We start from the raw sequence: 24977 nt of genomic DNA on the forward strand, positions 1-24977 counted from the left end.
TGGTGCAGTCTCATCTACCGTCCCAGTTTCTAATAATTTTAATTTCTTGATGATTAGTTGAATTTGTCCCTGACTTTCAAACTCCCAAATTCTGAGACCAAAAGATGTGCATAAGGCTGTACCAAGTCTGGGAAATACCATGTTCAGCTATAGAGCCAAAAAGTTGCCATGTTCTTACGTTACTTTATTTTGCACATCCATCAACTGCTTGTCTACAAAAACCTTCCTGAAATTTATAACATCCTCTGCTTGCACTGCTGCTCTATCCAGGCTGCTAACATATTCATCACCCTCTACATGAAGTTATATCTTCACTGTGTATTCTCTTTGCTTTGTGTAAGTAGGAATCCATGTCCTCTGAAAGTAGTAGGTAATTTTGAACACCACTTGCCTTTAAGCATCCTTCCCCTTGTGGTTGGGTACCTTGAGCTGTCCAAGATGAAGATATATTGACGCTTTCTGCAAATTATTTGTGACTTGCTGGAAGTTGTGTTCTATCCCATGACCTACAGAATCTGATTATATTTTACATAATCTTGTTATATTGTGATGATAGGTTCAAGGAGGCTTTCCATTGAACCCAACCCAGCCCCTCAGATTCTGTCATTGCCTCAACTCACATTTATTTTGTACTGTTTTTTTCCCTCCCCAGTTTCACAACATGATTTTTTCTATTAAATGTCATTTCTAATTTTTGTTTAATGTGACCTGCCCAGATCTGCTCTGTTTATGCCACTTTGCAGTTCCTTCCCAGCCCTGACACCAATTTGTAGCACTGGCAAACTCTTGAGACCTTTGTCTTATTCTTAATCCAAATTATTAATGTATATACAACAAAAAGAGCAGCCCCAAAATAGACCCCAGGTACAACTGCTAATCGTTGCTTCCAGTATCACTCCCTTAACAATTACACTTTGCCTCCTCTGACCCAACAAATTACCTATCTACTTTAAAAGTTCTTACCTACTCCAGACCTTTTATCTTGTAAACTTGGGATTGTGGGAATAGGAGCAGTGGGCTTCATGTGAACTTGACACTTGTGCTGCCTGGCCCAAATAATGTTATATTTTTTATTCACTGATTTAACCTCTTGCATATTGTGAGCCTAGAGATTTAGAAGAGTTATTTTTAGCTGTGTTGATTTACTGGTGGATAAATAATGATTCAGCACACACCAAGACCACCTTACAATGAACCACTAGAAATAATTAACAGGAACATTGGATTCTTGCCGGCTACACTAATTTTAAGTCATAGTATCTAAGTGACCCATAAGAATTGTAAAACTAAAGCACTCATATTTCATAGTAATCTCCTAGATGATACTATGTTAAAAGCTTACGGTGTGGATCAGTTGCAAGTGAGAACTACTTAGTGGCCTAGATTACTCCAATATTGGTGGGAAGCTGCAGTGATATTGGCTCTTACAATGGAGAAGTACAATTGGACACATTGCAGAAAATAGTCAGCGCCAATAAGACTGAGCAGCAAACAAAACTGGCAGTGTTTCATTTCACCTTGCCACACCCCATTAATACTTTTGACCCTGGATACTCTTTAGTAACATGACTGTCACTAGAAGTCATCAATGCATGCCCTGGCACTCCTCAACCAATAGATTGGACCCAAGGCAATTTGGCTCCTTGATACATTACTCTTAAGTCCCCCACAACAATTAACTCAATTTAGTCCAGGAAGGTCTGTCACCCATTAAGCTATTTTAAAGCTGTGTGGTTCTTGTGACTTTGAAGTATTAGCCAGTAATTATTTCCCCTGCTTTCCCATCTTTTTTTCCCTCCTACCCTGAAGATTTTTAATTGTCACCGGGATAATCATTCCACAGGTGCTAGCAACTCCTGACTACTTCCATGCAGTGTTGATATTTCCTCTTATACATTATTTAAAACACATCTTTAGGGTTATAAAAATACTAATCTAACTATAAGAGGTCTTGTGGCGCAGTAGTATATATCTGGGCCATACCTCTGGGCCGAAGCTCTGGATTTAAGTTCTACTTCAGGCCTTGATGGCCATGGAAGGGCCGTGCATAATGTGGCCAAAATGTTGATTATCAGAATGTACATCCTTCCAATAAATCTAATGGCAGATGGTAAGAGCAGGAGAGTTTCCTGGCCAAAAATAGTGCAGGCAATGACAAACTGCTGCAGTACTTTGCCAGGTATAATCATAGACCAATCCAATGAAAGTCCATGGCCTCCAATGCCCTCTTAGAAATGGTACCTGAAGGAGGAGAAATGTAACTAAGCAGTTTGATGTTGAGTCTCAGTAATTGATGTATTCATATGGCTCACTGTTATGACAGGGATACCTAGGCAGCCAGAAGCTGCTCATTCTGATCGACCCGACTCATTTAAAGCTAAGAAAACCAATGGACCACGACTGCTTTTGATCCCAAGTCCTGTCCGCCCTGTCGGCCCTGCCCAGAACCTACAATTCACACCTGGACAGAAGATGATACTACACCCCATGAGATGTTCAGGTGGGAACCTCTTCCGACACCCAAATGGCCAGATCATTCAACTTGTGCCTTTACCACATTCTGGTCCTGGGAATCGGCCGAATCTCCACCAGATGGTCACTCTTATTGTACGGAATCCGGGTGAGTTGCAGCTTTGAATCATCGAACAAACTTGCTGACGATTTATTTTTTAAAATAAATGTGAACTGCTTGTGAAATGAGCTCAGTCTAGCTTAATGCAAGTTAAAAGAACTACTCTGAAGGATTCTGATAGTGAGCTCATCTGAGCTGTTCTTTCTTGGTACTTTTTAAGCAAACAAAAAGATTTCCTTGGAAATTAAGTGATAAGCTTGACATTTTTTGTGGCTAAAGTGCTTGAAGGCACTTTAAAATAAGTACAAAGCCATCAGGACAATTCAATATAGCTTTTTAGCAATAAGAAAGACTGTACTTGACAGGTGAACTGCGGAGGTCTTCAAACTCCATGGATATTGTTTGAGATTTTGATGGGATGTTTGATACAGTGCCAAACAAGAAGGTCGTTCCTTGACTTGATGTGGAAAAGCATGAAATAGGTATTGGTTTCACAACTGACTATATCAAAATAACAGCACCTTGGACTGGACTGGAAGCTATGAGGAGGGTACTGGGGATTCGCACTGGGGACCTTTTAATATGCACATTGTATGTCAACAGTTTGGATGTAGGCATAGAGCCAGAGGTATCTTTTTGCTACTGGGTGAATTGCAAACGGGAGCAGAGTGAAGAGGTGCAAAAACATCCAGAAAGATTAGGAAGTTGGGCTGAGAAATCACAAATGAAATCTCTTGTTAACAATAAAATGAGACTAACAGAATCAACCAGTATGCCATTCAGTTAGACCATGGACAATCCATATTATTGACTCCATCTACCCACTTGGTTCTGTAGCCCTTATATTCTTGCTTAACAAAAACCCTGTCAAACTTGGTCTTAAAATTTTCAATTGAGTTTCTCTGTTTTTGAGGGGAGAGTTCCAGATCTCCACTAGCCTTTGAGTGCTTCCTGACATCACAACTTAACGGCCTAACTCTAATTTTAAGACACTGACCCTTGTTCTTCACTCTCCTACCACTACTTCTCCCAACCTACTAGAGGAAATAATTTATTTTTAGCAACCCTACCAACTCATTGCATTATATTAAATAGCTCAATTAAGTCTCCATTTGATCTACTATACCAGTCAATTCAACTTGTTTTTTATAAATTAATCCGTTCGCTCTGGTCTTTTTTTTACATTGGAATTAGAGAGTAGTGTTGGGTGGTTTTAATTTTTAGTTTCCACATAAAGAATATAGATTATTGGATGTGATTGAGCCTCCAAAGTTTCATCCCCAACCGGACTAATGCCGAGAGGTAATCAAGGCTGATAATATCTCATTTTAAATCTAAATGCCATGGGATGGAATGAGAAAGTCAGTTGAGGGATTTCGGTAATGAATTGTGTATTCTGATTTTCAACTCTCGGATTAGCCAAGTGAACATAAAAGATCTTTTCATTGTTTGTATATATGTGTCCTGTGGAGGATGCACTGTTTATTTTCTGAGTGAGGAACATCTCGGGATGGTAGGGGAATGCTCTGATCTCTTGAGTAGCAGAAACCAGATAGTTCTCTGTTGCTCACTATGTGCTCTTGTTATTATGTAAATGAAACTTTTATTGCCAAATTTTGCCAGATTTGTGTGTTTAAATTTGCTATTAATTAATAATTGCTGCAATTTTATGATGTGAAAGTTAATTATTTTGCATCCCCATCTGTATGTATAGCTTGTTAGGTTCTAGGAAACCATGTACTGATCACACATGAAATATATTGTTATGCTGCAGGTGGGTGCTGCAAGGGAATTGCATTGTTACACCTCTAACTCCCACTAATGCACAAATAGATACAGAGGAACATAAAAGTTGGTACTCAAACCACTTAAGAGAGTGATTGACACACTACCTAGAAGAATTATGCACCATTACCCTGATTCGTAACAATATATAATTTGATTGTGTGAACTTCTAAATTATTTCCAGTGTACATGCCTTGGAATGCTTTAGTTAACATTTCCTTTTCACATTTCAGAATCCACAGGAGCAATTCGCTTCCCCACACCTACAAAAACTTCTTTTCCAACTCCCGTTCCCAGCAGTAATACTCCACCTCACATTGTCCAACAGGGGACAATACCACAACAAGGGAATCCATGTACTACTGCTACAAAAGCCAGCTCTTTTGCACTAAATGTGACCTCCGCTACTGTGCCCATTAATCCTGTGGGCATGGCAGTTCCCATTACAACCACACCACAGACAAAGTTTATAACTGTTAATACAGCCAGTAATCCAGCCACTAATTCTATCTGTGCAGGCAGTCTGGTTCCCTTACAGCCAGCTGGGTTTGCTTTGGTGCAGTTACCTCCAGGGCACAAACTTTTACCAAACACTATCATAACCACTGGGGCACCACTGAGGTTTGTGAACCCTCAACCAGGTGTGCCATCGGCTGAAAGTACAGGCAGTGAGAAGAACAGTGTGGATGAGAAAATCACCAACCTGGATAGCAGCAGCACATCAAAAGAGAAGTTGATTGAACCTGAGCTAGAGGACATTCATTTTGCAGACTCTGAGCTTGTTGAAACAACGGTGTCTGAAAACATACCTGGAGAGGACTATGTAAGTGCAGACCCATTGCCAGAAGTTAAGCCGGTAGACAAATGTGATGCAGCACCTTCCTCTCCTTCCCTCAGTGAGGTTGACGATGAATTGGAAGATGATTCTTTGGACCAGAAATCTGTAACAGAAAAGCCTACCCCAGCAGAACTGACAGACCATTCGTACACCAGTGAAATGTACGCTGTGGAAGAAAGTGAAGATAAAAGTTTTTTCTGGGAGGATACGGCAGAAACTGAAAAACATACTTCAGAATATAGCAATGAAATAGCTGAAAACAAGGCAGACAATACCCCCAGTTCAGAGGAGGCAAAATGGATGTCAGATGAGATAATGGAGATAAAGACAGAAGTAAAAGAAAACAGTAGTGGAACAAATACTTCTGATACTTCCTTTCAAGGGAAAGAGGATTACCACAAAGATTTCGGGAATGAGGAATTTATGGAGTTTGATAAAGATCTGCAGTATGCAAGCAATCTGGAATCAGATAAGGATACAGATTTTCAGAGTGACTTGGAAGATGGTGAGATTCCAAGCGACTTAGATGAAATTGATGTTCAGAAAATGGTGAGTACTGTCATTAGTCGGTAAGATAATGTAGGTGGTTTCCTATTCATATAGAATATGCTATTTTAGTAATTTTTGTCATTATGTTCAATAACCTGGGCTGCAGTAACTGATTTTTAATGGTGAAATTTGGGTCATCTGGGCATAAAGTGTGGATTCACGAAGGAACAGTTGGGGGACCAGCTTAACTTCCATGTAAGAGAAAGAAACAGAGCTGAAAAAGAAAGCATCGACCGGGATACTGTCTTCTTTAATTTACTGTAAATAAATTGCCCATGTTACCATGCCTCTTTGACCCTTCAGTCCATCCAGTACTATATACTGTGGTAAATCTAGCAAGGAGAGACTTCCACTGTGAAGCTTCATTCTGTAGTATCACAGTCTCATTTGGATCATTTACCATTCGGGAAGCCAATTGTAAAACGTGCTCCCACCCACGAAGGCTACTTTCTCGGGTGCCAGTTCTTTGAATGAACCATTCAAGTAGTTCCACTTCCCTGAGTACATTCTTTTTTTCTGTGTCTTTGTCCCATACTATCTTGTTTGTCATCTATAATAAAAGCAAACTTACTGCAGATCCTGGAAATCTGAAATAAGAACTAGAAGTGCTGAAATACCTAGCAGGTCTAGTAGCATCTGTGGAGAGAGAAACAGTTAACGTGTCAAGTCAAATATTTGTCATCCACCACTGAAAGATATGAAGTATAATCAAGAACAAGATCCCATGACCAAAGGGAGTTTGGAGGAGGGTTTAAACCAGTGGGTGGTGTGATTACTACTTGCCAGATACAATTACTTTAAAAAATAAGGGAGAACATCAGCCCGCCCACCATATCAAAATGGCCATTTATGGGTCAATTAGGCTTGTTATCAAGCCTATTGACCCTATTATAGGCTGCCTCCATCATCATATGTGCAGCAGGGCGGGAGCAGGAAGCTTGATTTTTAACCTGAAATGGTTGGGCGGAACCTCCATTCCCAATATGTGGAAGATCCACTCAGCCATTGTTAATGAGCCCTGTAGTGCTTTGTTGCTGGTAAAGAACTCGCTAATACCAGTATATGCGAAGGAATATCTATCTCAGTGACTGTTACAGATGACAAATTTCATGGATTGCAGTTTTATCCTTATTTGCTGTGCAGGTTTTGGACCACCCTGCTGTATATATCTTGTATCTGTGTGAATGTATTGTACAGGAATGAGGAAGAAGTTTGAAGTGTTACTGCTGTTTGTGGTCTCTGCTGATTTAAAAAAAAAAAAAAACATTTTTTGCAGTATGAGTCGACCTCCAGTGAAGAGGCTGTAGATATCGAGACAGTGGATGAACTGTCTGAGAAAATCAACATTGCTCGTCTTATTGCTTCTGCTTCCCGCCATCATACCAAAGCAAAGTATGAGATTATACTTTTAAATCATTGTGTGCTGGTTTACATTTGTGTGCAGTTACACCTTTCATTTGTCGCGTGCAGTTACACCTTTCATTTGTCGCAAGCTGATTTCTAAATTGGTCCAATGATGCAAAGAATATCAATATAAATGTACAGATTGGTAAAGTGATGTTGCAAGCTTCAGTATCAATCTGGCTGTGGGGTGGTGGGATTGGTTATTAGGTAGCTGAACAAAAGTGTGGGGCTTTGTTATGTTGAACACTGCTAAACTAAACTATTCTGTTAAAATTGTATAAAACACTGGCTCAGCCTCAACTGGAGAACTGCGTCCAATTTTGGCACCACACTTCACGAAAGATATGAAGGCATCAGGGAGAGTGCAGAAAAAAGTCACGAGATTGATTTCAGGGATGAGGAACTTCAGTTATGCAGACTGATTGGAGAAGTGGGGACTGTTTTCCTTTGAGAACAGAAAGTTGAGAGGAGATACGATGGAAAGATTCAAATTCACGAGGGGCCTGGACAGAGTAGATGGGGAATAACTTCCCACTGGTGGAAGGATTGAGAAGGCACAGATTTAAGGTAATTGGCAAAAGAAGCAATCAAGACATGAGGGAAACATTTTTTCACCGTGAGTGGTCAAAATCTGGAATGCACTACCCAAGTGTGGTGGAGGCAGGTTTAAATGAGGTATTTAAGAGGGAATTGGATTATTATTTGAAAAGGAAAAATGTGCAGAGTTATGGGGGAGAAGGCAGAGGAATGGCACAGAGACATTGTTCATTCTGAGAGCCAGTGCAGACATGATGGGCAAAATGGCCTCCTGTGCTATAATGATTCTGGGTGCGATTTAACAGAAATTTTTAAGTGTAATTTTGGGTGCAATTGATGGAGTGTTTTGCGACAGCCGCATTGGCCAATTATGGCTCCTATTTAACAGTCAGCCTTGCGCCTCAGCACCTTACTAAAAAGGGGGAGCTGCTTTTAAACGAGCCCTCACCACTCGCTCCTAGTTAGCACGCAAGCATGGCAGCACGCAGATCTGCTCCTTGCTTTTGGGATGACTTTGTGTACAGCCCACACAAAATGCAATACCTAAGACTACAAGACATAGAAATAGGCCTTTCAGCCTATCGATTCTGCTCCGCCATTCAATGAAATCGGGACTGATCTGATATAATCCTCAACTTCACTATGCCGCCTTATTCCCAGAACACTTGATTCCCTTAGTGCTTAAAAATGCAGCAGACCATTGGCTCTAGAGAAGCCCTGTAATACTCAGCAGAGTGGTATCAAAATGTGTTGGGGTCTGCCTCTTGCTGCACAACCTCACCATTTAGTTGCAGTCCTTCCCACCAGCTGTATGGTGCACAGCTGATGAGCAGGAGTGTGAGACGTAGGATGGGGGGGGGAGGATGAGAGGACACAACCTAGACAGCCCCTTTCTGGCTGGGCTCTCCATGAAGAGCTCTATTCTTCTGAGTGTATTACCAGTAACCGCAACCCCAAATTCTCATTCACCAGTCCCATACTACCTTATCTTCCCTCTATTACTAGCACAGGTCACAATGCAACGGTAAAAACTAGAACCAAATGAACATATCAACTTTATTAATTGAATCATTCTATATTGCTTACAAGATTTGAATAATCATATTTGTGGCTTCCTTTAGTGTCTGTCCTCTGTGTCCCTACGCAGTTCTACCTCAGAGGCAGCAGATGACTTTCAATGCAGGAGACTGCAATGGTTTTGGCAAGTGACCAGAAATAATTATAAGCCGAGAAGGTCTGGTGCGCCATCTTTCACATAGGTGACAGCAAGGGCACTGGTGAAGTGGCAGGAATGGAAGGATGAATGCTGTCTTCCTCCATGGAGCTATTGCCTGGGGTGACACCTCAACAATTTTAGTGATCTATAAGAAAATTCATTGCTTTGACCCCCTAAAGAGCCCGTTTGCGCATTGTAATCCGCAGCCTTGTCATCGGTAATCTGAGCTTTCATGACAGCGGGCTGATCTTGCATGGCAGCAAGTTGATCTTGCATTACTACAGCTGAACATCTTCTATTGCAACACTCTGACTTCTAGTGGAAGCTGCTGATGCAGCACTGGAAGCTAAGACATCAGCCATCAGCTGTTGCAAGGGGGTCACAAGTGTGGTGAGTTTACCACCACTTCCATGCTGGAAAGGGTGGCATCAAAGCTCATTACAAAGCTCTGTGCCAAGTTGGTGCTGGACTCCATCATGCTCCTTGACTTTGAGCAGAGATTTTCTGGCATGCTTTCCGTTGCATTTTGTTGTTTACACCTGTCGGCTTTCTTTCATAGGTTGCATTCTTTTATATGTTGTTCCGTAAAGTACTCATTTGAGTGCACTGCAATAGAATTAGTCTGACCATTCTCTCTGACAAGCTTGTGCTATCTCTGTCCTGGCTGCAGGTCACTCATTGCATAGTTGACTAAATCCAATATTGCCCCTCCTCTGGTCGGACAATCTACATACTGTGTTAGAAAAGCTTCCTGGACACACTGCACAAACACCACCCCATCCAAACTATTTGATCTAAAGAGTTCCCACTCAATATTTGGGAAGTTAAAGTCGCCCATGACTACTACCCTATGACTTCTGCACCTTTCCAAAATCTGTTTCCCAATCTGTTCCTCCACATCTCTGCTGCTATTGGGGGGCCTATAGAAAACTCCTAACAAGGTGACTGCTCCTTTCCTATTTCTGACTTCAACCCATTCTACCTCAATAGGGTGATACTCCTCGAACTGCCTTTCTGCAGCTGTTATACTATCTCTAATTAATAATGCCACCCCCCCACCTCTTTTACCACCCTCCCTAATCTTATTGAAACATCTATAACCAGGGACCTCCAACAACCATTTCTGCCCCTCTTCTATCCAAGTTTCCGTGATGGCCACCACATCGTAGTCCCAAGTACCGATCCATGTCTTAAGTTTACCCACCTTATTCCTGATGCTTCTTGCTTTGAAGTATACACACTTCAACCCATCTCCGTGCCTGCAGGTACTCTCCTTTGTCAGTGTTCCCTTCCCCACTGCCTCATTACACGCTTTGGCGTCCTGAATATCGGCTACCTTAGTTGCTGGACTACAAATCCGGTTCCCATTCCCCAGCCAAATTAGTTTAAACCCTCCCGAAGAGTACTAGAAAACCTCCCTCCCAGGATATTGGTGCCCCTTTGGTTCAGATGCAACCCGTCCTGCTTGTACAGGTCCCACCTTCCCCAGAATGCGCTGCAATTATCCAAATACCTGAAGCCCTCCCTCCTACACCATTCCTGCAGCCACGTGTTCAGCTGCACTCTCTCCCTATTCCTAGCCTCGCTATCACGTGGCATCGGCAACAAACCAGAGATGACAACTCTGTCTGTCCTGGCTTTTAACTTCCAGCCTAACTCCCTAAACTTGTTTATTATCTCCACACCCCTTTTCCTACCTATGTCGTTGGTACCAATGTGCACCACGACTTCTGGCTGCTCACCCTCCCCCTTAAGGATCCTGAAGACACGATCCGAGACATCCCTGGCCCTGGCACCCGGGAGGCAACATACCTTCCGGGAGTCTCGTTCGCGACCACAGAATCTCCTATCTATTCCCCTAACCATTGAATCTCCTACAACTATTGCTTTTCTATTCTCCCCCCTTCCCTTCTGAGCCCCAGAGCCAGACTCAGTGCCAGAGACCTGGCCGCTAGGGCCTTCCCCCGGTAGGTCATCCCCCCCCAACAGCATCCAAAACGGTATACTTGTTTTGAAGGGGAACGGCCACGAGGGATCCCTGCACTGTCTGCCTGTTTGTTTTTTTCCCCCTGACTGTAACCCAGCTATTCGTGTCCTGTACCTTGGGTGTGGTTACCTCCCTGTAACTCTTCTCAATCACCCCGTCTGCCTCCCGGATGATCCGAAGTTCATCCAGCTTCAGCTCCAGTTCCCTAACACGGTCTTTGAGGAGCTGATGTTGGGTGCACTTCCCGCAGGTATAGTCAGCGGGGACACCAGTGGTATCCCTCACCACCCACATCCTACAGGAGGAGCATGCAACTGGCCTAGCCTCCATCCCCTCTTACCTTACAGAATATAGCTGCCGTGTGGACTAACTAGATCTCCGCCCGCCGACTCTGCTCCCAGTCACTTTCTGTAAACTCCTGGCTACACTTTCTGTAAACTCCTGGCTCTCTTCGCACTATTTGCGGAAATGTCGGAAACAAAATGAAAGGAGCACCTTACGCCCTCCTCACCTAACTCCCTCGGTCACCAAACTCTTACTATAGCACTCAAAAAGCACCAAATTCAGCACTCCCTCGGTCACCAAACTCTTACTATAGCACTCAAAAAGCACCAAATTCAGCACTCCCTCAGTCACCAAACTCTTACTATAGCACTCAAAAAGCACCAAATTCAGCACTCAGTGCAAACAAAGTCTGCACTGTAGGGGATCACTTTTATACTGTGAATCTAGCCTCTGAAAACTGGCCTAATCCAATTAACTAATTAACAAGCTCCAGCTGCAAGTGCCTACAAGTAGAAGCCTGTTTAAAGCTGATTGAAAATTCACCTTCTTCTAAACCAAACAGCAACTTTTAAGTTAATTAACTAAATAAAAGAAATACTAAACTTTAGATAAAAATGAAGCCTTATACTCCCTCGGTCACCAAACTCTTACTATAGCACTCAAAAAGCACCAAATTCAGCACTCCGTGCAAACAAAAAAGTGGGAAAGGTAAAGATGATCTGATGGGAGATAAAAATGAGAGTGTACCTCAGACTAAAAAAGAAATCCAATAGGGTGGAAGAGACATGAAAAGTTTCAAATGTTTTCACTAATAAACTAGGCCATGTAAAGTCACAGTGTTGGTGGTTGAAGAAAAGCACTGGGAAGGCTGATGTGGTAAAACAGGATAAGACAGTGGGGTTTGTTAAAGTGGTAAAGAAAAGCCCAAGTGAAGCGAAGGTGGTGCAAAAGATTGTACAGCCTGATCAAGAGGTGATTGATAAGAAGATGCCAGATCTCTTTAAAGAATTTACTTGTGTGAGTAAAGTTTAGTCGTGTATCAAGAGGAGCAGGTAAAGAAGTCACAATTTTAAGAGATACGGGAGCTAGTCAATCTTTAATGGTAAGAGATGAGGAGTTATATAGTTTGGGAAGAATGTTGCCAGAAAAGGTGGTAATATGTGGAATTCAGGGTGAGAGACGTAGTGTTCCATTATATAAGGTAAGGTTGGAAAGTCCACTGAAGAGAAAAGTCCAGTGAAGAGTGGTGAAGTGGTAGTAGGAGTAATAGAGAAACTATCTTGTCCAGGAATACAGTTTATCTTGGGTAATGATATAGCTGGATCGCAGGTGGGAGTGATGCCTACTGTGGTTGATAAGCCAATGGAAAATCAGACAACTGAAGTGTTGAAGGACGAATATCCGAGGATTTTTCCGGATTGTATAGTAACAAGGTCGCAAAGTCACAGGTTAAGACGAGGAGAAATCAAAGAGTGAAGATGACGTTGAAGTGCAATTATCAGAAACAATTTTTGATCAGATGGTTGAAAAGAACAAGAACAGGTGGAGGATGAGGCGGATATTTTTAGTTCAGGAAAATTGGCGGAGTTACAACAGAAAGATGTAGAAATAAACCGGATTTATCAGAAAGCATACACAGAAGAGGAATCTGCGTGTCGACCAGAGTGTTATTACCATAAAAGTGATGTCTTGATGAGAAAATGGAGACCTGTACATATGCAGGCAGATGTAAAGTGGGCAGAAGTTCATCAAGTAGTATTGCTGGTACGGTATAGAAAGGAGGTGATGCGAGTTGCACATGAGTTACCAGTGGGAGGTCATTTGGGAATAAGGAAAACTCAAGCCAAAATCCAGAAACATTTTTATTGGCCTGGACTACATAAAGATGTAGCTCAATATTGTCTATCATGTCACACATGTCAAGTGATACGGAAACCTCAAGCAGTGATAAAACCAGCGCCCTTAATACCCATTCCAAAATTTAAGGAACCTTTTACAAGGGTCCTAATTGATTGCGTAGGACCGCTTCCCAAAACGAAAAGTGAGAATTAATATCTTGACTATAATGGATGTGTCTACTAGGTTTCCAGAAGCCATTCCAGTACGTAATATTACAGCTAAAAAGATTGTGGAGGAGTTACTTAAATTCTTTACTTGATATAGACTATCCACAGAAATACAATCGGATCAAGGATCGAATTTTACCTCAAGGTTATTCAAAGAAGTTATGGATAGCTTAGGAATAAAACAATTTAAATCAACTGCGTACCATCCAGAATCCCAGGGAGTGTTAGAAAGGTGGCATCAGACATTAAAGTCAATGTTGAGGGCTTATTGTCAAGATTATCCAGAGGATTGGGATAAAGGAATTCCATTCGTACTGTTTGCAATTAGGGATGCGCCTAATGAATCTACCAAATTTAGTCCTTTTGAACTAATTTTTGGTCATGAGGTAAGAGGACCACTTAAATTGATTAAGGAAAAATTGGTGAGTGAGAAATCAGAAATTACATTATTGGATTACGTGTCAAATTTTAGGGAACGATTAAATAGAGCAGGTGAATTGGCTAGACAACATTTGAAAGTTGCACAGACTTGTCATGAAACGGGTAGCGGACAAGAAATCCAAAGTTCGTAGTTTTGTCAGTGGAGATAAAGTTGTAGTATTGTTACCAGTGGTGGTGAACCTTGAAAAGCAAGGTTTTGTGGACCTTATCAGATTGAAAGGAAATTAAGTGAGGTGAATTATGTGGTAAAAACACCAGATATAAGGAAAACTCACCGAGTGTGTCATGTGAATATGCTTAAAAGGTACTTTGAAAGGGAAGGAGAGAAAATGGAGGAGGTTTTAATGATTCTAACTCAAAGTGACAAACCAAATCCAGATGACTGTGAATTTGACATACCTCAAATTAAATAGGAAAACGAGGATGTTCTTAGAAATTGCGATAAATTGTTGAGTTACCTTCCAGAGGAAAAACAAACTGACCTGAAAGAGGTATTGATATCACATGGGCAAGTTTGTGAAGATAAATTGGGAAGTACTAAAATGGCTATACATGATGTAGATGTAGGACATGCTGTTCCAATCAAACAACATCCATGCAGACTTAACCCTTTAAAATTGGCACAGGTTAACATAGGATTGAAAGTATGCTTAAAATTGGCATAATTGAAGTGAGTTGCAGCCAATGGAGCTCATCCATAGTGATGGTGCCTAAACCAGACGATACCCAACGGTTGTGTGTGGACTATTGTAGCCATCTGGGATGGTCACTTCCCGATTACAAAATGGACACTTTGCAAAGATTGCAGGGAAAATGGACATTGCTGAGAAAACAAGCGGGTTCAGAGCTTGTCTGTATATTGGAGCCGCAGCTCCCAAACAGGACCAAAACTGTAGGCCCATTAGCACACTAATGGCCCATCTCCAGGAACAAAAGAGTAACATTTGAGTAACTGATACTAAGGCAGACACCACGGCGCCAGAGGCGACCAAAACAAAGCAGGCCAACGGCTACCAAGGACACTCCCAGCCATCAGGGCACCCATTCCTTTATTGGATGAAATGAATAGGATTGATCGAGAAACGGCCCAATTGATTGGGGCCAAGTTCAAGGCTCGCCCAAAAGACCATGAAGCCCCTTTGGGTGTAAGAAGGAGCCCCCAAGAGAGAATCGTTCTCTTGGACATGGCTCTCACCAAGGAGAGACCTGTCCACCAGCTGCACAAGAGTAAGTAAGTCCAAGGTCTATGCACGCTACCAGACAGACGACCTTAGCTGTTCCCCTGTACAGTTCGACCCCAGCAGCCCCCGAACCGAACAACGGCCATTGTTCCTCTGACTGAGTGGGCTCCCGAAGCTAAGTATAGGCTTTAGCAGTAGTGATAGTTTAGTCTGTAGAGTTTCGGGCATGAGTAGATTTAACTGTGTGTGTAAATAAATAAGCATTGACTTTGAACTAACTAACTGGTGTATCGAGTCTTTGATTAGTATTCGGTTTTGAAACTTGTGGCAGTATCGAAAGATACCTGGCGACTCTAGAGCAAATGTAATTAGAATTAAGGAAGGCAACCATATTGATTGCCATATTCAGAGCCAACCAAAGAGAACAACATTTACTGAGTTCGAATCCCATCGGAATCGCCAGTAAATGTTGCTCTCTTTGGTTTTCAATACCCTCAAGACGAAGGGAAATAATGCGATTTCTTGGCATGAGTGGATTTGTTTGAACATTTGTGCAAAGGTTTTGTAGTGTGATTGCTCCACTGATGGACATGCTGAAGAAATGTCGAAAGGACTTCCGGTTGCGGCGATGCGGACCTAAGCCGCACAATTCGGCAGCTCCCGCTAGAACGGACTTTTGGGCTCTCCGGAGGAGCCCCAACGGAAATTTTTTGACCAATTCCCGTGTGGGAAGGTGACGAATGTGAAATAAAATAGTTATTTTAGAGATATTAGTTACTGTAATGTAGAGATAGGCCAGTCTCATTCTGGTGAGTTCACAGACAAAGGATTTCAGACCGCATGGCAAAGCAAGGAGGAGGTGTGTCCACCAAAGGAGGAGAAAAGGATGCTGGGTAATAGGGGCCAGAGGAAGGGATTGGAAGTGAGCCAATTAGAGTGTATGGATAGGTCAGGAGGGGTATAGGATGACCTATGGGAATCATGTATGTGAAACTTGATGCCAGTTGTGTGAGTAGTAGAGATCCCTTTGTCCTACAGACTCACTTGATTCCAGAGGTGTACGAAGCAAGATGTGCTTTGTACTTGCTGTGAATTGAGAAAGGCTTGCAAGTCAAATAAAATAACTAATGCTGTACCTGCAAATCCATCTCGACTTTTATTGAGGCCAGACTGACGGGTAAAGAAATTTGTATTTTGTCAAAGGTGAGAGCAAGGTCCCCCTTCCGTCGTGTATGGAGGGGACCAGAAGTGGAGCGGCGGAAAAAGAGGCCTTGGAGCAGCGGCAGAAACGCGGGGGGAAAAACAAGATGGCGGAGGGCGGAGATCGAGCAGCATGGTTGCCGGACCAGCAGGAGTTTCTCAGGCGCTGCGTGGAGGAGCTTAAAAAGGAGGTGCTGGCACCAATGCTGATGGCGATCGAGGAGCTGAAGGAGACGCAGAAGGCCCAGGAGGTAGAGCTCCGAGAGGTTCGGGACAAAACCAACGAGGACGAGATCTTGGGCCTGGCGGTGAAGATGGAGGCACACGAGGCGCTGTACAAGAGGTGGGCCGAGAGATTTGAGGTCATGGAGAACAGGTCGAGGATGAAGAATCTCCGGATTCTGGGTCTCCCTGAAGGGGTGGAGGGGGCCGATGCCGGGGCGTATGTGAGCACGATGTTCCATTCGCTGATGGGTGCGGAGGCCTCTCCGAGCCCCCTGGAGCTAGATGGGGCTCACCGGGTCCTGGCGAGGAGACCCAAGGCCGGCGAGCCGCCAAGGGCGATAGTGCCGAGGTTCCATCGTTTCACGGACAGAGAGAGTGTCCTGAGATGGGCCAAGAAAGAGCGGAGCAGTAGATGGGAGAATGCGGTGATCCGAGTCTACCGAGTGGAGCGCGGAGGTGCAAAAAAGAGAGCTGGCTTCAACCGGGCCAAGGCGGTGCTGCAGAAAAAGAGGGTGAGATTCGGAATGCTGCAGCCAGCGCGACTGTGGGTCACGTATCAGGATCAACACCATTATTTTTAAACGCCAGAAGAGGCTTGGACCTTTATCCAAACGAAAAAATTGGACTCGAACTGAGGGTCTGTGGTTGTGGGGGAGATGTTGACTGTATACAGGGTTGTAAATATGGGTAGAGAATGTTTCACGGGAGGGACGATGGATGGGGATGGGGGAAGAGTTTTGATGGGGAGACTGTGAGGAATGTGGGCGCCGGTGCTGGAGGGAGGTGAGACCCGGGGATGGGGGAATTGGGATAAGGCCGCAACAGGAGCTGCGCCATAGGGGGCGGGGCTGGTTCAGGAAAGCGCGGGCTTTTTCCCGCGTTAGGGAGGGGCGGGACGGGGGGGGATTTACACACGGGGGAGGGCCAACGGGAAGGCGGGGGAAGCCGGGGTCAGCAGGAGTCAGCTGACTTACGGAAGTATGATGGGGGGAGTAAAAGAGCTAGATTTGGATCTAGCGGGGAGGGGAGGGGGGGACAATAAGGTTGCTGCTGCATTGGCCGAGGGGGAACTGAAAATGGAAGAGGTGGTCGGGGCCGTGGTTCCCCATCTAGGGGACTGGAGGGTGCGGGAGGCGCGGGCACGGGACTGGCCTAAAGTAGGAGATGGCTAGTCGGGGGGTAGGTAGCCCCCCAATCCGGCTGATCACGTGGAATGTGAGGGGCCTAAATGGGCCGGTTAAGAGGGCCCGAGTGTTCGCGCACTTAATGGGACTGAAGGCAGACGTGGTCATGCTTCAGGAGACACATATGAAGGTGGCAGATCAGGTCAGGTTAAGAAAGGGAGGGGTAAGGCAGGTATTCCATTTGGGGCTGGATGCAAAGAATAGAGGGGTGGCAATACTGGTGAGCAAGCGGGTGTCGTTTGAGGCCAAGAACATAGTAGCGGACAATGGAGGTCGATACGTGATGGTGAGCGGTAGGTTGCAGGGGACGTGGGTGGTATTGGTAAATGTATACGCCCCAAACTGGGACGATGCTGGATTCATGAAGCGTATGTTGGGGCGTATTCCGGACCTGGAGGTAGGAAGCTTGATAATGGGTGGGGATTTCAACACCGTGTTGGACCCAGCACTGGATCACTCCAGATCCAGGACCGGAAAGAGGCCGACTGCGGCCAAGGTGCTGAGGGGGTTTATGGACCAGCTGGGGGGGGAGTAGATCCGTGGAGATTTGCCAGGCCTTTGGCCAGATAATTTTCGTTTTTCTCCCATGTACACAAGGCCTACTCCTTGATAGATTTTTTTTGTTCTGGGCAGGGCATTGATCCCGAAAGTGGAGGGAACGGAGTATTCGGCCATAGCCATTTCAGAACACGCCCCGCATTGGGTGGAACTGGACCTGGGAGAGGAGAGGGACCAACGCCCGCTGTGGCGTTTGGATGTGGGACTGCTGGCAGACGAGGAAGGGTGCGGGGGTGTATTGAAAGGTATTTGGAGGCCAACGACAACGGGGAGGTGCAGGTGGGAGTAGTATGGGAGGCGCTGAAGGCAGTGGTCAGGTGAGAGTTAATCTCCATCAGGGCTCATAGGGAGAAGAGAGAGGGCAGGGAAAGGTAGAGGTTAGGGGGGAGATTTTAAGAGTGGACAGGAGATATGCAGAGGCCCCTGATGAGGGACTACTCCGGGAGAGGCGAAGTCTCCAGACGGAGTTTGACCTGTTGACCACAGGGAAGGCAGAGGCACAGTGGAGGAAGGCACAGGGGCGACGTATGAGTATGGGGAGAAGGCGAGCCAGATGTTGGCACATCAGCTCCGTAAGAGGATGGCAGCGAGGGAGATAGGTGGAGTCAAGGATGGAAGGGGAACTACGGTGCAGAGTGCGGTGAAAGTCAATGGGACATTCAAGGCCTTCTATGAGGAACTCTACAGATCCCAGCCCCCAGTGGGAAAAGAGGGGATGCGACGATTCTTGGACCAACTGAGGTTCCTGAGGGTGGAGGAGCAGGAGGTGGCTGGCTTGGGGGCGCCAATTGGGTTGGAGGAGCTGATTAGTGGACTGGGGAGCATGCAGGCAGGCAAGACCCCGGGACCGGATGGGTTCCCGGTGGAGTTCTATAGGAAGTATGTAGACCTGTTAGCCCCGTTGCTGGTGAGGACTTTCAATGAGGCAAGGGAGGGAGGGACCCTGCCCCCGACAATGTCTGAGGTGACGATCTCTTTGATCCTGAAGCAGGATAAAGACCCACTGCAATGTGGGTCGTACAGGCCGATCTCGCTCCTCAACGTAGATGCTAAGTTGCTGGCAAAAGTGCTGGCTACGAGGATCGAGGACTGTGTCCCGGGGTGATTCACGAGGACCAGGTGGGATTTGTAAAGGGCAGGCAGCTAAACACCAATGTGCGGAGGCTCCTAAATGTGATAATGATGCCATCGGTGGAGGGAGAGGCGGAGATAGTGGCAGCTATGTACGCGGAGAAGGCCTTTGACCGAGTCGAGTGGGAGTATCTCTGGGAAGTGTTGCGGAGGTTTGGGTTCGGGGGAGGGTTTTTCTTCGCTGGGTTAAGCTCCTATATAGAGCCCCGGTGGCGAGTGTGGTTACGAATCGGCGGAGGTCGGAGTACTGTCGGCTGTATCGAGGGACGAGGCAGGGGTGCCCCCTGTTGTTTGCATTAGCAATTGAACCTTTGGCCATGGCATTAAGGGAGTCCAGGAAATGGAGGGGGGTGGTCCGATGGGGGTGTCGCTATACGCAGAGACCTGGTGCTGTATGTGGCGGATCCAGTGGAGGAGATGGCGGAGGTCATGCAGAATCTAAGGGAGTTTGGGGACTTTTCGGGCTATAAGCTTAATGTAGGGAAAAGTGAGCTCTTCGTGGTGCATCCAGGGGACCAGGGAAGAGGGAGAGACGACCTACCGTTGAGGAGGGCGGAAAGGAGCTTTCGATACTTGGGGATCCAGGTAGCTAGGAGCTGGGGGGCCCTGCACAAACTTAATTTGACGCGGCTGGTGGAGCAGATGGAGGAGGACTTCAAGCGATGGGACATGTTGCCACTCTCGCTAGCGGGCAGAGTACAGTCGATTAAAATGGTGGTCTTCCCGAGGTTTCTTTTTGTATTCCAGTGCCTTCCAATTGTGATCACCAAAGCCTTTTTTAAGAGGGTAGGCAGGAGCATTATGGGTTTCGTGTGGGCAAGCAAGACCCCGAGGGTAAGGAGGGGGTTCCTGGAGCGTAGTAGAGATAGAGGAGGGCTGGCGTTGCCGAATCTGGGTGGCTACTACTGGGCAGCCAACGTGGCGATGATCCGTAAGTGGGTGATGGAGGGAGAGGGGGCGGCATGGAAGAGGTTGGAGATGGTGTCCTGCAAAGGAACGAGCCTGGGGGCGCTGGTGACGGCACCGCTGCCGCTCTCGCCGACAAGGTACACCACGAGTCCGGTGGTGGCGGCAACGCTAAAGATCTGGGGGCAGTGGAGACGACACAGGGGTGCGATGGGAGCATCGGTGTGGTCCCCGATCAGAGATAACCATCGGTTTGTTCCAGGAAGGATGGACGGGGGGGTTTCAGAGCTGGCATAGGGCAGGGATTAGAAGAATGGGGGACCTGTTCATTGATGGGACGTTTGCGAGCCTAGGGGCACTGGAGGAGAGGTTTGGGCTACCCCCGGGAAACGTGTTCAAGTACATGCAAGTGAGGGCATTTGTGAGGCGGCAGGTGAGGGAATTTCCACTGCTCCCGGCACACGGGATTCAAGACAGGGTGATTTTGGGCGTGTGGGTCGGAGAGGGCAAGGTGTCGGCGATATACCAGGAGATGAAAGAAAAGGGGGAGGCTGTGGTAGAGGAGCTGAAGGGTAAATGGGAGGAGGAGCTGGGGGAGGAGATTGAAGAGGGTCTGTGGGCTGATGCCCTGAGTAGGGTTAATTCTTCTTCCTCGTGTGCCAGGCTTAGCCTGATACAGTTTAAGGTTATTCACAGAGCGCATATGATGGGGGCGAGGTTGAGTAGGTTCTTTGGGGTGGAGGACAGATGTGGGAGGTGCTCAGGAAGCCCGGCGAACCATGCCCATATGTTCTGGTCGTGCCCGGCACTGGAGGGGTTCTGGAGGTGTGTTGCGAGAACTATATCTAAGATGGTGAAAGTCTAGGTCAAGCCAAGTTGGGAGCTAGCACTATTTGGAGTGGCGGACGAGCCGGGAGTGCAGGAGACGAAAGAGGGCCGGCATTCTGGCCTTTGCGTCCCTGGTAGCCGGGCGAAGGATTTTGTTAATGTGGAAAGATGCGAAGCCCCCCAGTGTGGAAGCCTGGATAAATGACATGGCAGGGTTTATCAAGTTGGAGAGGATAAAGTTTGCCTTCAGAGGGTTTGTGCAGGGGTTCTCCAGGCGGTGGCAACCGTTCCTAGACTATCTCGCGGAGCGTTAAGATGCAGTTCGGTCAGCAGCAGCAGCAACCCGGGGGGGGGAGGGGGGGGACATCTCTTTCGGGGCGGGGGGGGGGAGAGAAGGGTGGACGGGGAGGGTTTTTTTTTCCTGGGGGCACTTGAGCAAGAAAATACATAAATGTTCAGGAAAGTTGATATGTGTGGGAGGAATCCAATGTACTAAGTTCTGTATTATGTTGATTTGATATGTTTATGTCTTGCTATGCGACTTTTCATTCCTTTTTGTTACGGGGTGGGGGGTTTGTATGGTTGAAAGTTTTGTTGAAAAATTCTTAATAAACATATTTTTTGAAAAAGAAGAAACGTCGAAAATTTCAATGGACAGCAGAGTTTTAACAGGCCCTTGACTGCCTGAAAGCTGTGATAACCCATGCTCCTGTTTTGGAAAATTACAAGGAACTCTGTGATCAGATTGAACTAAAGACTAGTCATAGATAGCAGCTTCAGGGAATTAGTTACACCAAAGATTGGAGATAGATGGGTAACTGTAAGAGGGACTGGGAAGAAGCAGTCAGTGCAGGGATCCCCTGCGGTCGTTCCCCTGAGAAACAAGTATACCGCTTTGGATACTTGTGGGGGGGGGACTTACCAGGGGTAAGCCATGGGGTACGGGCCTCTGGCACGGAGTCTGCCCCTGTTGCTCAGAAGGGAAGGGGGGAGAGGAGCAGAGCAGTAGTAATTGGGGACTCGATAGTCAGGGGTACAGATAGGGGATTTTGTGGGAGTGTGAGAGACTCACGTTTGGTATGTTGCCTCCCAGGTGCAAGGGTACGTGATGTCTCGGATCGTGTTTTCCGGGTCCTTAGGGGGAGGGGGAGCAGCCCCAAGTCGTGGTCCACATTGGCACTAACGACATAGGTAGGAAAGGGGACAAGGATGTCAGGCAGGCTTTCAGGGAGCTAGGATGGAAGCTCAGAACTAGAACAAACAGAGTTGTTATCTCTGGGTTGTTGCCCGTGCCACGTGATAGTGAGATGAGGAATAGGGAGAGAGAGCAATTAAACACGTGGCTACAGGGATGGTGCAGGCGGGAGGGATTCAGATTTCTGGATAACTGGGGCTCTTTCTGGGGAAGGTGGGACCTCTACAGACAGGATGGTCTACATCTGAACCTGAGGGGCACAAATATCCTGGGGGGGAGATTTGTTAGTGCTCTTTGGGGGGGTTTAAACTAATGCAGCAGGGGCATGGGAACCTGGATTGTAGTTTTAGGGTAAGGGAGAATGAGAGTATAGAGGTCAGGAGCACAGATTTGACGTCGCAGGAGGGGGCCAGTGTTCAGGTAGGTGGTTTGAAGTGTGTCTACTTCAATGCCAGGAGTATACGAAATAAGGTAGGGGAACTGGCAGCATGGGTTGGTACCTGGGACTTCGATGTTATGGCCATTTCGGAGACATGGATAGAGCAGGGACAGGAATGGATGATGCAGGTTCCGGGGTTTAGGTGTTTTAGTAAGCTCAGAGAAGGAGGCAAAAGAGGGGGAGGTGTGGCGCTGCTAGTCAAGAGCAGTATTACGGTGGTGGAGAGGATGCTAGATGGGGACTCATCTTCCGAGGTAGTATGGGCTGAGGTTAGAAACATGAAAGGAGAGGTCACCCTGTTGGGAGTCTTCTATAGGCCTCCAAATAGTTCTAGGGATGTAGAGGAAAGGATGGCGAGGATGATCCTGGATAAGAGCGAAAGTAACAGGGTAGTTATTATGGGAGACTTTAACTTTCCAAATATTGACTGGAAAAGATATAGTTCGAGTACATTAGATGGGTCGTTTTTTTGTACAGTGTGTGCAGGAGGGTTTCCTGACACAATATGTTGACAGGCCAACAAGAGGCGAGGCCACGTTGGATTTGGTTTTGGGTAATGAACCAGGCCAGGTGTTGGATTTGGAGGTAAGAGAGCACTTTGGGGACAGTGACCACAATTCGGTGACGTTTACGTTAATGGTGGAAAGGGATAAGTATACACCGCAAGGCAAGAGTTATAGCTGGGGGAAGAGCAATTATGATGCCATTAGACGTGACTTGGGGGGGATAAGGTGGAGAAGTAGGCTGCAAGTGTTGGGCACACTGGATAAGTGGAGCTTGTTCAAGGATCAGCTATTGCGTGTTCTTGATAAGTATGTACCGGTCAGGCAGGGAGGAAGGCATCGAGCGAGGGAACCGTGGTTTACCAAAGAAGTGGAATCTCTTGTTAAGAGGAAGAAGGAGGCCTATGTGAAGATGAGGTGTGAAGTTTCAGTTGGGGCGATGGATAGTTACAAGGTAGCGAGGAAGGATCTAAAGAGAGAGCTAAGACGAGCAAGGAGGGGACATGAGAAGTATTTGGCAGGTAGGATCAAGGAAAACCCAAAAGCTTTCTATAGGTATGTCAGGAATAAGCGAATGACTAGGGAAAGAGTAGGACCAGTCAAGGACAGGGATAGGAAGTTGTGTGTGGAGTCTGAAGAGATAGGCGAGATACTAAATGAATATTTTTCGTCAGTATTCACTCAGGAAAAAGATAATGTTGTGGAGGAGAATGCTGAGACCCAGGCTAATAGAATAGATGGCATTGAGGTACGTAGGGAAGAGGTGTTGGCAATTCTGGACAGGCTGAAAATCGATAAGTCCCCGGGTCCTGATGGGATTTATCCTAGGATTCTCTGGGAGGCCAGGGAAGAGATTGCTGGACCTTTGGCTTTGATTTTTATGTCATCATTGGCTACAGGAATAGTGCCAGAGGACTGGAGGATAGCAAATATGGTCCCTTTGTTCAAAAAGGGGAGCAGAGACAACCCCGGCAACTATAGACCGGTGAGCCTCACGTCTGTAGTGGGTAAAGTCTTGGAGGGGATTATAAGAGACAAGATTTATAATCATCTAGATAGGAATAATATGATCAGGGATAGTCAGCATGGCTTTGTGAAGGGTAGGTCATGCCTCACAAACCTTATCGAGTTCTTGAGAAGGTGACTGAACAGGTAGACGAGGGTAGAGCAGTTGATGTGGTGTATATGGATTTCAGCAAAGCGTTTGATAAGGTTCCCCACGGTAGGCTATTGCAGAAAATACGGAGGCTGGGGATTGAGGGTGATTTAGAGATGTGGATCAGAAATTGGCTAGCTGAAAGAAGACAGAGGGTGGTGGTTGATGGGAAATGTTCAGAATGGAGTTCAGTTACAAGTGGAGTGCCACAAGGATCTGTTCTGGGGCTGTTGCTGTTTGTCATTTTTATCAATGACCTAGAGGAAGGCGCAGAAGGGTGGGTGAGTAAATTTGCAGACGATACTAAAGTCGGTGGTGTTGTCGATTAGTGTGGAAGGATGTAGCAGGTTACAGAGGGATATAGATAAGCTGCAGAGATGGGCTGAGAGGTGGCAAATGGAGTTTAATGTAGAAAAGTGTGAGGTGATTCACTTTGGAAGGAATAACAGGAATGCGGAATATTTTGCTAATGGTAAAGTTCTTGGAAGTGTGGATGAGCAGAGGGATCTAGGTGTCCATGTACATAGATCCCTGAAAGTTGCCACCCAGGTTGATAGAGTTGTGAAGAAGGCCTATGGAGTGTTGGCCTTTATTGGTAGAGGGATTGAGTTCCGGAGTCAGGAGGTCATGTTGCAGCTGTACAAAACTCTGGTACGGCCGCATTTGGAGTATTGCGTACAGTTCTGGTCACCGCATTATAGGAAGGACGTGGAGGCTTTCGAGCGGGTGCAGAGGAGATTTACCAGGATGTTGCCTGGTATGGAGGGAAAATCTTATGAGGAAAGGCTGAT

General features: G+C 46.0%; 1 protein-coding gene across 3 annotated transcripts in view; it reads left to right on the top strand.

The window, feature by feature from the left end:
- Positions 1–24977, top strand: part of mgaa (MAX dimerization protein MGA a) — a 202174-nt gene that overhangs the window by 117947 nt on the left and 59250 nt on the right. For all 3 annotated transcript variants that reach the window (XM_072486179.1, XM_072486181.1, XM_072486180.1), the window contains 3 exons: positions 2324–2620; positions 4591–5744; positions 7021–7136. In XM_072486179.1, the coding sequence (XP_072342280.1) occupies positions 2324–2620; positions 4591–5744; positions 7021–7136 (1567 nt within the window). The remainder of the gene's footprint in view (positions 1–2323; positions 2621–4590; positions 5745–7020; positions 7137–24977) is intronic.

The sequence above is a fragment of the Scyliorhinus torazame genome, chromosome 2, assembly GCF_047496885.1.
Source record: "Scyliorhinus torazame isolate Kashiwa2021f chromosome 2, sScyTor2.1, whole genome shotgun sequence".
Taxonomy (NCBI): Eukaryota; Metazoa; Chordata; class Chondrichthyes; order Carcharhiniformes; family Scyliorhinidae; genus Scyliorhinus; species Scyliorhinus torazame.